Source organism: Cyprinodon tularosa, unplaced genomic scaffold (assembly GCF_016077235.1).
Source record: "Cyprinodon tularosa strain WSP-4 unplaced genomic scaffold, ASM1607723v1 ctg411, whole genome shotgun sequence".
NCBI lineage: Eukaryota > Metazoa > Chordata > Actinopteri > Cyprinodontiformes > Cyprinodontidae > Cyprinodon > Cyprinodon tularosa.
In genome coordinates, this window is record NW_024039132.1 from 66,380 (window position 1) to 81,750 (window position 15,371).

Consider the following 15,371-nt stretch of genomic DNA (forward strand, 5'->3'; position numbering starts at 1 on the left):
CCAAGCATTGGAGGCGGGTTCTTCCGGACGAGGATCTCCTTCATGTTCTCTACATTGAGGATCAGGCTGCTGCCGCTGCTCCTCCTCTCTGTAGCCCAGCTCACTGTCGACTCTGATGACGCCCACCAGCAATGTGACATCTGCAGACTTCATAATGTGATTGCTGGTGAACCTAGGGTGTCGATGTGCAGACCTGACCTATGGTCGGTTTATGTACCTTTAAAGTTGAAAAGCCAAAACATGAAAATTGCTAGAAAGACATTTCTTTGCCAAGTGAGTCAAGGGGAGATATTCCTTCAAATTCAAAACTTAGAAATTCCCACGAAGTTTATGATAAACAACATTGAAAGAAAATCTTCAGAGCATTTTGTTAAATTTCAATACTTTAAATCATCAAACAAATGTTAAAATTAGCCAAAGTGAAAAACTAAATATGGTTCTGAGACCACGACTTCTCTTACAAAGTGAAAACGCTTTTTTAACGCACTCCTTCCAATATAGGAGGTTATTAACGCAGCTGTTATCAGATCATTTGAGATGCATTCAAATCGACAACAATAGGGTTATTAGGAATGAACGTGGTGTTCAGGGCCAGGCTAAAACATCTAGAATCAATGTAAGGATGAACTTTGATTAGGCCCAACTATAACCTTAATTTCGTTCTTTTCCCTCAGTTAATCGGCTGTAGGAGTAAAACCTCAGCCTACTGCAACTAAACTGATGGCGGGACATTCCAGAAAGTTAAAAAACAATCCCCTGGACTTTGTTTCCAATTTAAAGACATTTCTCTTCCCATCCAGGAAGCTTTTCAATTCAAAACGTCAGAAATAGGGTTGAGTTCGAAGCTTTATATTCCTCCATGCCCGTCTCAAACCACCTGTCTTCTTTATCCAGAATGTGAACATTCTGGTCCTCCAAAGAATGTCCTCTGTCCATAAGGTGTAGATGTACAGCAGAGTCTTTTCCAGAGGAGGGCGCTCTTCTGTGTTGGGCCATGCTTCTGTGGAAAGGTTGTTTTGTTTCTCCAATATAAAGATCAGAGCATTCCTCACTGCATTGAACTGCAGACACCATTTGGTCTTAGGGTTTTGTCTTTAGGATGCACCAGTCTCTGTTTAGTTAGAAAGCCATCTATGTTAAGAAAGAAAAACTAACCTTAAACAGAGGCGGGGGGGACTCAGATTTTAGCTTTCAAAAACATACAATCCAGCAATAGAGTTGATTCCTTCCCGCTATCATTGCAATCCGAACCACTTTACAGGAACAGAAGACATCACCTGTTCAGCCAGGCCAACTTTTCCCTTTAACGACCCCCCTTTCAGAGACATAGACAGGTATGGGGCATTGCAGGCTAACAAAAGAAACCAAACAACCCCCATTCCAAAGGGGTGGACCCGTTCGTCCGTTTCTATTTCCATGTTTTCTAAACAAAAACAAGGCTTTGTTGGGCTGCTGGATAAAACCTGGAACTCAACGCTGTTTCTGACATTTTGAATTGAAAAAGCTTCCTGGATGGAAGAGAAACGTCTTCAGACTTGGAAATACAGTCCTGTGGATTGTTTTTAAACGTTTTTGGAATAACTATGACCTGGATGGACTGAGAATCTTCACCAGCTAATGTCGGGACGTTTCTCCTCAGCAGACCGAGAGCCGGAGGCAGCAAAGCAGGCCCAGACCATCATACCGCTGCCGCTGTGTTTGTCCCTTAGTGCTTCATCATCAGGTCAGTGTGAACCAGGCTTTTTCACCATCATCTCTCTCAGATCCCACTTTAACACGAGCTCTGTAACGGCTGAACAGAAGAAAATCCAGCTTGGTTTCAATACGTTTCTTCCTCAATAAATAATAAAAAAACAAGGATTTTTGGGAGGAAATGTAAAGCAAGAACAAAAAAGTCAATCATAGCCCTGAACAGCGTATAACTAAAAATACACGTTAAAATCCAAGTAAGGAGAGCAAATAAAAAAAAAATCATTTAAATGTTCAGGAGTCTAAAGACTAATCTGAGAGAAAGAAAAAGTAGCTGAAAATTGAAGAGAACCTTTAAAATTTAAGGAACGTTCCAGATATATTAGTCCACCACTGATCACCTGATCACCCCTGTGTGTTAGCATGATGCTAGCCATTAATAACAGACACCTCGATGGTTTCTGTTAAGCACAGCTTCTCCTATTAGCAGGGGCAGATTTACCAGTAGGTAATACTAGAGTGATGCCAAGGGCCCCAAGTTCCTGGGGGCCCAAAAAACTTCATTTACATGTAACAACTATTCCTTATTGGTGCACATTGTTTTTGATAAAAACCCTTTCTCTAAAATGCCATCAGAACACTTATAATGTTAAGTGTGTCTCAGCCCCCCCCCCTTCAGCGTCCACCATATTGGATCAGTCCATTTGCTGCACATGTTCAGAAAGGTCCAAACAGACAGCAGCAAACCATTTGAAAACAAACCATGCAAAGAGCAGTGTTGCCAACTTAGCGCTTTAGTCGCTATATTTAGCCACTTTTCAGACACCTCTAGCACTTTGATTTCTAAAAAGCTCCTAGCACCAAATCTAGAGACTTTTTTCTACTACTGTAGACTTTGGAGACATCTAAAAGCAGCGAACTCTGCTCTCCAGAGCAAGTAGATTGTTAACCCCGCCTCCTGCTCTCCTCTATCTTGTCTGCTGTCATGATTCATGCAGCTATTATTTCATCCAAATGAAAAATGGAGAACAGAGAAGCAGATCATGGCTTGTCTACAGTGAAAAGAAGGACTGGGTTATTTACTTTGGCCTTTTTGGAAACACAGGAAGGAGCAATCAGCTAAGTGAGCTTAGTGCTTGGAAAAAATCTTTCATTCCTTTAGAGACCGCATGAAAAGTCAGCTGAGGACAAAACATAGAGAGGAAAACAAGAAGAAAAGGGACAAGAAGAGAGGGACACAACCTAGAACAGATAATGGATGTCTATTCTATTTTCTCTATCTGTAGAATGGGTCTGTTTTATGTGTTGTCTTCTCATTTCAGAGCCCTTCCCTGCCTGTCTCTTTGCCAAGGGCCCCAAATTTCCTAAATCCGTCCCTGCCTGTTTATTTTTTAGCTGAAGTGTTGTGTTGCTGCTAAACAGAGGGATTTTCTTCTGATCACCTCCAGTAGAACTGGGCTTGTTGTTAAAGATGATTTTTAGACCTTTCTTATAAATAGACATTATTTACAGCCCAACAAACAGAAAAATGCAGTTATGTTCGGTTTGTTAAAACTTATTGGGAAGCAGCTCTTTAACCTTCCAGAATGTCTGTCTGTGGAAAAAATAACATCTTGATGTAAACATTTAGTTTTCCTGTCATGCGACGCCCAGCATGATGTCCAGTGTGAGGTGAAGAAGGGACTCGGCAAGATGGCTTCTCACACTGAGCCTGGTTCTGATGGAGGTTTATTCCTGTTACAAGGGAGTTTTTCCTTTCTACTGTCGCTATAAGCATTGAAGAGTCAATGAATTGATGCAAGATAGAAAACTTTGAATCAGCCTGACTGGATGACCTGGTGAACTGGAAAGTGCGTTGAAATGTTGTGAATTGGCGCCATAGAAATAAACTGAATAGAATTGTGAGTGAAAGCCGCGTTTGAAACAAGTAGGAAGAAAGGCAGAGATCTGATGTTTGTTGACTTTGGTGTGCAAAAGTATACTCTTTATTCGTATTATATATCCAACTTTATTTTGCCCCGACCCTTCCCCTTCACCCAGCCCCCACAACCAGTGACATTCCCATGTCACCAGTTACTGTCACTGTTACAATAGCCAATCAGAGCTTACCTGCAGAAAGAAGGCAACCAAACAAAGAAGAGCAGAAAAAAATGTTACTTTCAGTTTGTTTTTCTTGTTAAATAGTAATAAATACATTGAGATGCAGTGGTTCTTACTTTATCCTTTTTTTCTTAAGCACAAGGGTTAAAAAGTTTTTCACTTGTTTCTATTTGTTTTTATTTCATTTCTTTATTGATCTGTGTTGGATCTTTAGCAGCAATCCAGACCAGTTGTCATGGTGATTAGCAGCACAGAGAGGAGGAGCTGTCTGGAGGAGAAACACAACAGGAGAAGAAGGAGATCAAGAAGAGTGCAGGGAGTGGATGAAGGATGAGGAAGAGAAGGAGATCCGTTTTGAAAGCTGGCAAGGCATCACTGTCCCGTCGCCTTCTCCGCCCACCTCCACCTCAGCCGCCGGCGGCAGCAGGCGGGCCGCACGGCGACAAACCGTGCTGAACAACAACGCATGTTCAGCCTTTCTCTCTCACAAACCAGCTGCTGTCCTGATGCGTAGACACTTATATATATATATATATATATATATATATAAATAACTACATATATATATTTATATTTTTAAATCCAGGTGTTTCATAAAGAAATGATGACTGTTATATCCAGGTGGGGCGTTTTGCAGATGAAAAAAACAGATGTGTGTGTGCGTTAAGTCTGCTGATAGACGGGGATGGAAATCTAAATCTTATAACGTTAAAAAACAATTGTTTGTTTGTTGAACAATGCTCCAGTATGGAGGAGAGTGGGAAAACAAGGCCCCCTTCATCCCGACTTAAACAAGAAAAAAAAACAACACAAAACTCCTCAAACCTTAGAAAATTCAAATAATATTAATCAAGAATATCTGTTAAAACACACTTATCAATCATTCCTTACAAATTACAGCCGTAAGAACAACAAACAAAGCAGGATAAAAGGAAAAGTATTCCCAGCATCCTTCTCCTCCTTTCTCCTCCTCTCATGCAGAAGAAATCATCTCCTCCAGCTCAAAATTCACCTGTTTGTCTCTGAACTCTGGCTGTATGTGTGTATTTGTAGTAGTTGTAGTTAAAATTGTATGGCTTTAGGGCATGGTTCAGGTTTTATCAAGAGTTGGCCGGCCCTTCGTCTGAGTCCGGCCTCCCTCTGCCCCCTGCAGCAGGGTTATTGTTGTTGGAGGCAGGGTAGTAGTCCTCTGAGGGCGGGGCTTGAGGCCCTGGGGCGGTGGGGGCCGTCCGAGTCCGGAAGGCAGACAGTCCGATTGGCAGAGTGAGGGGCAGAGATGCAGAGCCAAACTGAGAGGCCTCCATGGAAGACACCGCCCCCAGGTGGTGCAGCCCTAGGGACACGCCCACATCCATGCTGTCACTCATCTGGGGAGAGGATCCCTGCTGACCCCCGCCTCCACCCATGCCTGTCTGTCCGCCCTGCCGTAGTCCCCGCCCACCGTTTCCGTGGTGAGAGTAAGTCGGGTGCGGGTGGTGGGGAGGGTCCAAAAAGTGGCGCTGGTGTTGTTGGGTGGCAGCTGGTTTGTGGAGCAGCAACTGGGTGTATGCTGGGTCCTGACCCCCACTTCCACCATCACTGCCCGGCCACATCCTCATCTGCTGCTGGGAGGGAGCCTGTTGGGGGTAGAACCAGAGGGAGGAGACACGGTTCTTATCTGGGTCGGAAAATATTTACAATCCTAATGATGATCATGATAACATTTCTGCCATTAGCGCAAAACAAACAACATTTTACCACTTCAACCAGTAACGAGGAGCAACTGGTCCAATTTAGCCACACGCTGGACTTTTTATCTGTGAGGAAAACTGATCCATAGCGGTAGCACCATCCGTACATAGATCTGCTGGGACCCTGCGCACACTACTGACGTTACGTTACATGATTGTAAAACATTGTGGTTGCCCAGACAACGATAATAATATAATGCAGCGTCTGTGTGCCGAGTCAGGAGCATCTCTAGCGTTAGAGAATCTAATGACCCATGAAGTTTTACCTGATTGATAACAAAACTGAAAAAATCTGTTTCTGTTGAACAAAGCAACTGTTAGACCGTGATAGAAAGAGCTGGGTAGCGCTGTGGCTAGCTGTGCTCAGTAGCTAACAGGTTAGCCTCTTTTAGCTCGCTCAGTTAGCCATATTAAGATGAACTACTTTTAAATTTGTGTCAAAATCAACCGTCATTTTCTACAAGTAGGATAACTTTTTCTTTGTCTAAAATCTCTACAAAAGTCATTTTCAAGATGTTCCATTTGTCCTTCCTGCCCTCAGATCTTAATAAAACAAATAAAAATAAGCTGAGACTTTTTTTTATCACCTTCTTAAATAGCAGAGCTCAGTCTTAGAAGGCAGAACTTTCCTTCAAGACTGATGATTGTTTTCAACTTTGTTACTTTAGATCGCCAATAAAATTTAAAATAATAGCAAATATAGGTAATATGTTGAAACTCCAAAATAGATTTGATCCTTAAGAAACAGGTGCAATACAGTTTGTCCGAGTGGAGTTGCCATATGATGACGTCAGAAGAAGGAGCGGGGCCCCGTGCAGATCTGTACCTACACCGTTTCACCCTTGATTTTACTTTGTAAATAAAGACCTAAATAATTTTTTTTTCTTCCCTTCAAATATTAAGAGTACTAAACTCTAATGTGTTAAAGGTTAATAATGTATCACCTGAGAAAATAACTGCATTAAAAACCTGTTTCATCACTGGTCTGTGCTGGAAAGGGGATCCTACGCTACTTCCCGGAGCTAACTGTTTTGGTTTTGGATTTGAACAAAAATCAAGTCTTTTTTAGTTTAATTTTTTCCTTTGGTGTTAACATTATGTTATATAGCGAGTAATCTAAAGAAAGAAAGAAAACTAAAACACAGGTAAACATGGTGTAATTATATTTTGCTGGACTGCTCTGAGCATGTCTGATGATGACGTCAAAACACCAGTTTAACAGAGAAAATTCTAAAAAAAAGTCACAACAAAAGATGAAGTTTATCATTCTTTTGTAATTTAAGCATAGAAATAAGTACTTTTAGTCCCATAATTACATTATTTATAGCAACCTGGATGAATATCTGCCTGCACATGTGCAAATGAGCTGATGGTACGGATCGTAGTGACACTCATGTCAGAAAGATGAGTGGCACTATGCCTCCAGAAGCTAACGCTAAGTTAGCATTAGCTTTAGCTGAGTGTTTTGCTCTCTACTGCAGAGTCTGGGTGGTCTGTTCCACTTGTTGTTTCTATGTCTGCTTCTTTCTCCTTGAACCCCAGTCGGCCTCAGCAGATGGCCGCTCACACTGAGCCTGGTTCTGATGGAGGTTTCTTTCTGTTCAAAGGGAGTTTTTCCTCTCCACTGTCACTATAAGCATGCTTGGTGTGAAGGATTGCCTTTGAGTACATGAGACGATGCAATCAGCTGGTTTTCCTTAGATAGAAAACTTTAATCCATCTGACAGTATGATCTGGTTGAATTGTAAACTGCCTTGAGATGACATGATGTGAATTGGCGCTATAGAAATAAACTGAGTGAATTGTTGCCCTTAATAATAAATATTATTACCATTGATAATAAATAGTTCTTTGTGTGGTTGTCAGCGCTCATATCATTCCTCCATCTTTTAGTGTCCTAACAGTCACTCAACTGCTTAAATCACTGTAAGTGAAACTATTTCAGCTGTGAGTCTTTTTCTTTCTCTTAATGAATTTTATTTAGTTTCCACCGATTCCACCATTCAGAACTCCACAGAAATAAATGCTAATTTTCTCCTGCTGCTCATGCCGAGCCTCTGACCAAACACTGTTTTCTTGACTAATGTGTGTTTTTTTTTTTTAAGTTGGATTTTTGTCAACAAGTAAAATGATTTAATACTTTTACTGTTTGGGAACTTTAATTGGACATTTTTTGAAACTCTCCTGTTTAGTGGTAAAACGGTCACTTGTTTCCAACTGTGCTTCAGTATTTTGATAAGTACAGAAGTTCGATGGCAAATCCTCCCTCTTCATGTTCGTCCATGGAGGATCAGGAATCAGAAAGGTGAAATAACTCTTTTTTTTTTCACTTTTACCCGATGTATTCCAACATCCAGCTGCCATGCACGTGGGCATTGTCAGTTTCACTATAGCTCTGGTGAATTTCAATGGTGAAGTCCTCTGGAAATCTTCAATAATTGTTGTTGATTGCAGATGTGTCTAGTAGTTCCCATTGATTTAGCTTGGAAAGCGGGGAGAATGGCGCTAGGCTTACCGCACTGTGATGTCACAAAATTTAATGTTTTTATTTTTTTACTGATTAACGCTAAATTCATAAAATCACCACAAATGTCTTAGTTATAGGTATAAATAATGATCCATTGATTATTCCTTGCTGACTGAGGTTTCCCTTTGAAGAAGAGCTTTAAGTTGTGGTTGAGCTGTTCTTTCAGGATAGCTGATAGCTTTTAGCTAGCCATGGCTGCAGCATGCCTACCTGAGGACTGGTCATCTCATAGTCTGAGTGGGTGACAGCAGAGTTGTAGTAGCGGTTGCTGTAACGGTAGTTACGGTTGTCATTGGAAGAACCACTGGAGCCACCTGCAAACAAACAGGACTTACATCAGGGTCATTGTTGTCTTCATTAAACCACATCCATCTTTTAGCTTGATTGAAAACATTTCTATCCTGAACCAGTGAAGCCAGGCAGCCTCAGAGCTCCCTCTGGCTGTTCATAAACCACCAGCGGAGACGCCGACATGCAGCCCAGCTGATAGCAACATGAGCAGAAATATGGAAACATCAGCCCTGCTGATTAGTAAAGGAGGTGGCGACAGATAAAAGCAGCATTAATGCGTTCTTAAAGTATCTGATTGGTTTTTGTATGGATCTATGTCAGAGACCTGATTCTGCTTAAACTTTTCCATCCAGGATCGGATTTTCATACATTTTCCTCTCAGCCGCAGCAGCACTGTGGCTATTTCATGGAGTCATTCCTGCACCAGAGGTCAGGCAGAACGGGCAGAGTGTGTGGACTTTTACCAGAGCTAGAAACAGAGCTAGTAGTGGAGGTTGAATGCGAGTGGTCCATGGCAGGAGAGGTGGATGTAGATGAGCTCGTGTTGGTTCCTTCATCTGTCGTTTTCTTGAAGAAATTGTGCTGCAGGGCGTAAAATGGCGTAATTCGGCTTTTAGGGTCGTAGTCCAGCATGCGCAAGATCAGATCTGGAAGAAGGAAAAAAAGCACCATCAAATGCATGACCGCTTTGGATGGAAACTACATTTGGTTTGATCAGAATCCTGATAAAAGGAGCCACTGTTCTAAATAATCATGCTGAAGCCTGCACTGCCCACTTTTTAAAAGTTTTTTTAAAAGTCATCTCAGTAAGAATGGTTATATATGAAAACAGCTTTCAAAATGAAAGGCTCCCACTTTAGTTTACCTTCTGCAGCATTTTGAATCCATGTGATCACATACCTTTAAACTTCAGGTAGTCGCAGGGGGCGTGTCCTGGCTCTCCTGCCCTCCGCCCTCCTGGGCCTCCAGTCTCTACACCTAAAATCTCATGAAGACGACGTGTAGCTGGAGGTTTATATTCCTGGAGAACACAGACACATTAAGGGATTTTACTTCCACAGAAGTTCAGCCTAAACCTTTAGATGCTAAAATATTTTCCTCTCTAGATAACAGAGCAGCTATTATCTTAGCATTTGGCAATGATTAATAATCGGATAGTCAAAGGTTCCTAAAAGAAGACTCAAATTAAATCAGGTTCTCTCTTCATCCTCTGACATGGGAGCTGGCTCGGAGCTCGTCTGCCTGGCCATGTGTTTCCTGGACGGGGCCGCCTTTTATAGTTGTCTTTTCTATCTCTGCTTATTTCTTCCTGTTCAAAAGGAGTTTTTCCTCTCCACTGTCACTATAAGCATGCTTGGTGAGAAGGATTGCCTTTCAGTCAATGAGTCGATGCAATCAGCTGGTTTTCCTTTGATAGAAAACTTTGAATCAATCTGACTGGATGATCTGGTGAACTGGAAAGTGACCTGAGATGACATGTGTTGTGAATTGGAGCTATAGAAATAAACTGAATTGAATTGAATTAAAGGCACATTTTACAGTCACTATAATCAAGTTAGCGATTAATCGATCACTAACTCGATCAATCTGATTTACTGTTTCAGCCCTACTAAGATACGGATGGTTGAGTCCTAATGGCGTCCTAAAGCAAGGATGCGATCAGCAGCAACTAAGCTCCAACCCAGAAGCCTCTGAGGATGCATATCTGAACTGATCAGACTGTGATGATCCATCAGAGGTCAGAACCACTGCTATCATGGCCTGATTCAAAGCTGTGCAGCTAAACTAACAACATGACTTCAACTCTGGAATCTGAAAAATAGTATTTTCCTCCTAGAGTACTTTTCTATTTCATAAAACAATAGGTGTCAGAAGGGAGTTTTTCCTCTCCACTGTCTCTAAAAGCATGCTTAGTGCGAGGCATTGTCTTTGAGTCGATGCAATAAACTGGTTCTCCTTAGACAGAAAACTTTGAATCAGTCTGATCATGTGAACTGGAAAGTGCCTTGAGATGACGTGTGTTGTGAATTGGTGCTATAGAAATAAACTGAATTGAATTTGAGATATATGAATATTTAGATAAATAAACATAATAAAATTTGGGAGGGAAGGCAGATCAAAACCATTCTCACCTTCTTGACATCCTTGTTCTTCTTCACGGTCCATAAGCCATCTGACAGCTTGTCAAAGTACTTCCTGGCTTTAGGAGCTGCATCCAGCATGTGGCTGGGTGGGACCCCCAAGACCTCCACAATCTTGTTCATCTGGTCGACCTGTTCAGGTGAACGAACACTAAGGCTCAGTCTGGTGGAGGGAAGCTATGATGCAGTAGAAAAGGTTCAGACTGTTTCATCCACTTACCTCGTTGGAGCCGCTGAAGAGAGGCTCTCCTGTGTGCATCTCTACCAGGATGCATCCCAGAGACCACATGTCGATAGCCAGGTCATACGGCATTCCCAGAAGGACCTCAGGAGAGCGGTAAAACCTGCTCTGTATGTACTGATAGATCTGGGGAGAAGAGACAGATGGAGATGGATGGTTGGAAAAGCCCACAGTGACGGAGGCCGGCTGCTTTATCCAGTTTTTAATACAAACAATAATCTACTTTTTATTTTTATTTTAAAGCGCTCTGCAACAGATGAGCAGCAGAATGTAGCCGAATGTGAGCAAGATTTAATGGAGGAGCTCTAGTTCTACTCAGTAGGGGCGGGCAGACAGTAACCAGGGAAACAAGCAGCATGTATGAAGGCTGAGTATCTGCAGGTGACCCAGGAATGGAAAGAGACCCCAGTGCTTATTGGGAATAAGCTGATATTAGACTGAATGAACTACATCTTGTATTTGCCACCAGGTGTTTGTCTAGGACCAGCCTTAATGTTATTGATAGAAATATATAATCCAGATTTAAACCATTTCCTAGAGCTGTAACAGATAGAGCATCCAAACTCAGCCCCACTAATGCTCTGTTCTGGTAATACTTTGCTGTGCGGCCTGTGGATCTCGAAAGGCTCCAATGAAACCAGTGAACCCGGAGAATGGGAGACATGATCTCTACTGGGTTTTTATCCTCAGACAGAAGTTCTGGTTCTGGTCCGGAATTACTGACATGCGTAGAGCTTATTAACACCGACGAGGCTGAAGCTCAATGCTCAGAAGCAAAGGTGTCATTAGGTTTGGATGAAGCTGTCAGAGTTTAATGGAAACCACAGAAACCTCACAGCTCAATATGTCCCAGATTTTAAAGCTGACCTACAGGACTATCTAAAGGAAAGTCCGCTCATATTGAGAATTCAAACTTCTGAAAGTTCTTTAAATACGAAATTATTCCATCCTGTTCAATAAATGATCAGTGTTTTTAATTCAGAGTAATTTTCATGTGAATGTGCTTTACTGGAGGCATCCATGTTTGTCAAAGAACACTACTGCCACCTACTGGTTTGTGACGTCACGGTGCGGTATCGGTTGTTTATCAAGTCCCAGTGCTGTATCTGGTGTTTGTCACAACGCGCTATTATCCAAGTCATCTTGAAAACATTCTTCTTCCAAATGTCGGCTACATATTACGTGTTTTTTCTCTGGCCAGAAGTTCGATGGCAAATCCTCCCTCTTCAAGTTGGCGATCCAACGACCAACCCGTCCGTGGATTATCAGGACTCAGAAAGGTGGAATAACTCTTTTCTTTTTTCACTTTTACCCGATGTATTCCAACATCCAGCTGCCATGCACGTGGGCATTGTCAGTTTCACTATAGCTCTGGTGAATTTCAATGGTGAAGTCCTCTGGAAATCTTCAATAATTGTTGTTGATTGCAGATGTGTCTAGTAGTTCCCATTGATTTAGCTTGGAAAGCGGGGAGAATGGCGCTAGGCTTACCGCACCGTGACGTCACTGCTGGAAGATGGCAGGAGGGAGGGGCTACTATATTTGGGCAAAAATGGCCGCTCCCTGACTCAGTGATCGCAACGAAATTTATTGTTTTTATTTTTTTACTGATTAACGCTAAATTCATTAAATCACCGCAAATGTATTAGTTTTAGGTATAAATAATGATCCATGATTATTCCTTGCTGACCAGACTTTTCCTTTAAAAAATAAAAATTTAATCAGGGAAGAACCAGGTTGCAGCTCAGCGAAGCACAGGCTCATTTTTATTGCTGTTAATGAACACATTTAATTGGGAGGAAACTGAGCTCGTTATAAATTCAGGACCTGGAGGACAAAAGAACCAGGAAGTCTGTCACCTAGCATGCAACGCTTAAAGCAGTTTAACGCCTCCCCCCACCCGGATGGGAGGACTTTAAAGAGAGGACGACTCTCACCCTCTGTCCCAGCTGACAGGAGGATCCAAAGTCGACTATTTTGATTGCAGATCTTTTGGGGTTACACAGAAGGATATTCTCTGGTTTCAGGTCGCAGTGGATGATTGACAGCTCTGGAGTTGCCAGGAATAACAATGCTGAATGCAGAAAAAGGAAAACATGATGCACATATATTAAAAACAGAGTTCTTTCTTCATCCATCCATCCATCCATCCATCCATCCATCCATCCATCCATCCATCCATCCATCCATCCATCCATCCATCCATCCATCCATCCATCCATCCATCCATCCATCCATCCATCCATCCATCCATCCATCCATCCATCCATCCATCCATCCATCCATCCATCCATCCATCCATCCATCCATCCATCCATCCATCCATCCATCCATCCATCCATCCATACTGGATTATATCGTCCTCTGGTTCTCAGCTGCTCAGTTTGACTGTTTTTTTTTTTTTTTTACCATTTCAGATCTCAACTTTCAATCATTCTGGTTTTATTTGAGTCTGTATTCAGTTTAAAACGGGCTGCGTAGTCTTTAGGAGGTGGTCTGTGTTTCCTTCCACCCACCTGTGCAGAGCTGCTGTGCAAATTTCCTGGTGAGGTTGAGAGAAACTCCTCTGAAGTTGGTGTTCCGCAGGAGATCATACAGGTTGTAGCTCAACAACTCAAACACCAAACACAGATGGTTCCTAAACATAAAGTGACGCTTCAGGTGGACTGCACAGAGACAGATTGACAGACAGACACAAAGATAGATGGGAGAAAAGGATGCAGGTTAAGAGACGCAATAAGCAAGGTGGGCAGAACTGTTAAGCATCAGGAATGGTTTCAGCTCTAATGCTGACTTAGAACCGCCTCTCTCTGTGTCCACAGGTTTATAAAAATCATCAGAATTTGAATACAAAACACTTCATTTCGTAATAATTCTTGAATTATACAAGTGTTATATAATCTATTTCTTTTCAGTTTTAATCCGTGTGTTTCAGGTGCCCTCCTGCTCTTTAAAAAGGGGGCTGCAAACCTTTGATTACTTATTAGGCTCCACATGTTTGACCAAATGCTTTGGAAAAGAGCTTTAGAGTTGATTCAAAGCCCCCCATCATAAAGAGAGCACCAGGAACGGCCCTAAGCTGAGTGAATGGAAGCAGCAGGTCGGCTGCTCTGGTATTACAGTTTCAAGCTGCAGCCACTAGGTGGCAGTATTGCACCGAGCTGTAACCCAGTAAGGCAGAATCAGATGCTGCCAGCAGCCAGTGGCCCTCACTCTGGTTCAAAGGGTCAAATGAAGTCATGAAGTGGTCGGTGAGGAAAACACTTTAAAGGACAAATCCTTTCAATTCTCAGCTTCAAATTATTTTCTATGAATGTTTCTCTTTCATTCCAGGTTTGTCTGTTGTTATTCAACCTTTTCTATGCTGGTTTGTCTTACATGGTAGAATCTATGATGTTTTTTCTTTTTCACACTTTTAGGTATAAAGATTTAGAAAAGCTGAGGAGCAGCTAAACCTTTATGGATCCAAATCCAAGAACTGGGAGGAACTTTTTTTACCTGAACTCTGTGAAAAACTAAAAGGTGAAAACAGAGCCTTGACCGCAGATCCAATTTAATCTCAAAATAAAACTCCCCACATGGAAAAGCTGCTAAGCAACAGGCTCTGAAGTGGATTTCATATATTTTAAGCATTAGAATTGAAGCTCATCATCAGAGAAAGCTGAGATAGTAAAAACTCTGTGTTATTAAAAGCAGTAAATAAACTAAGCAGCAGCTTAGAGCCTTTTTCAGGCGTCCCCACTTTTACAATCTGACTGGACTCTTCTAAAGTCGCCAGATTATTGGCAGGAACTTGGAGGCTGCAGCGATCATAACTCATCTGGTTCTACATTTCTAAACCAGCTGAATCCTTCCCAGTTAAAGAAGCCAACCCTGCATTGACCGACCAGCTCTGTTTGAAGCAGCCTAAACCCCTCATGCTGGATGCTCTCTTACCAATGTAATATTTCATCTCCGTGTCATGCTTGTTCATGAGCTCCAGCAGGCGTAGTTCAATCTGTGCCTGGTTTAGAAATGCCTTCTTGTTCTTGATGATTTTAATGGCGACCCACTCCTGCTCGTGGTGGTCGTAGGCCTTCACTACCTGGAGACAAACAAAAACACAGACCATGTGTTTTTATTACCTGCTAAAGAGATGTGGCAGCAGTGGTTTCTACGGAGCCATAAATGACGGCGTAGGCACCAGATCGGCAGATATGGCAACCCCACTCGGACAAACTGTATTGCACTCGTTTCTGAAGGATCAGATCTATTCTGGTGTCTCAACATATTATTACCTATATTTGCTATTATTTTACATTTCATTTGCGATCTAAAGTAGCAGAAAGTAGGAAACAATCATTGTCAGTCTTGAAGGAAAGTAGTGCGTTCTAAAACAGACTGAGCTCTGCTATTTAACAAGGTGACAAAAAAGTTTCAGCTTAATTTTATTCTTTTTATTAAGATCTGAGGGCAGAGGAGAACAAATGGAACGTCTTAAAAACGACTTTTGTAGAGATTTTTGACAAATAAAACAAGTTATTCTACTTGCAGAAAACAAACTCTTGTCGTTAAGGCAAAGTTAAAAGTTATGTAGCTTAATATGGCTAACTGACTGAGCTTAAACAGGCTAAGCTGTTAGCTGCTAAACACAGCTAGCCACAGCGCTACCC

The 15,371-nt window shown here is 41.9% G+C and overlaps 1 protein-coding gene across 2 annotated transcripts in view; it reads right to left on the reverse strand.

Annotated features, from left to right (window-relative positions):
- Window positions 1–3,920: 3,920 nt before the first annotated feature.
- Window positions 3,921–15,371, reverse strand: part of dyrk1b (dual-specificity tyrosine-(Y)-phosphorylation regulated kinase 1B) — a 49,700-nt gene continuing 38,249 nt past the window's right edge. For both annotated transcript variants that reach the window (XM_038298661.1, XM_038298660.1), the window contains exons 5-13: window positions 14,656–14,803; window positions 13,236–13,385; window positions 12,657–12,793; window positions 10,699–10,845; window positions 10,470–10,610; window positions 9,238–9,358; window positions 8,802–8,984; window positions 8,257–8,360; window positions 3,921–5,405 (exon numbers count right to left, since the gene is read on the reverse strand). In XM_038298661.1, coding sequence (XP_038154589.1) covers window positions 4,890–5,405; window positions 8,257–8,360; window positions 8,802–8,984; window positions 9,238–9,358; window positions 10,470–10,610; window positions 10,699–10,845; window positions 12,657–12,793; window positions 13,236–13,385; window positions 14,656–14,803 — 1,647 coding nt within the window. In that variant the 3' untranslated portion in view covers window positions 3,921–4,889. The remainder of the gene's footprint in view (window positions 5,406–8,256; window positions 8,361–8,801; window positions 8,985–9,237; window positions 9,359–10,469; window positions 10,611–10,698; window positions 10,846–12,656; window positions 12,794–13,235; window positions 13,386–14,655; window positions 14,804–15,371) is intronic.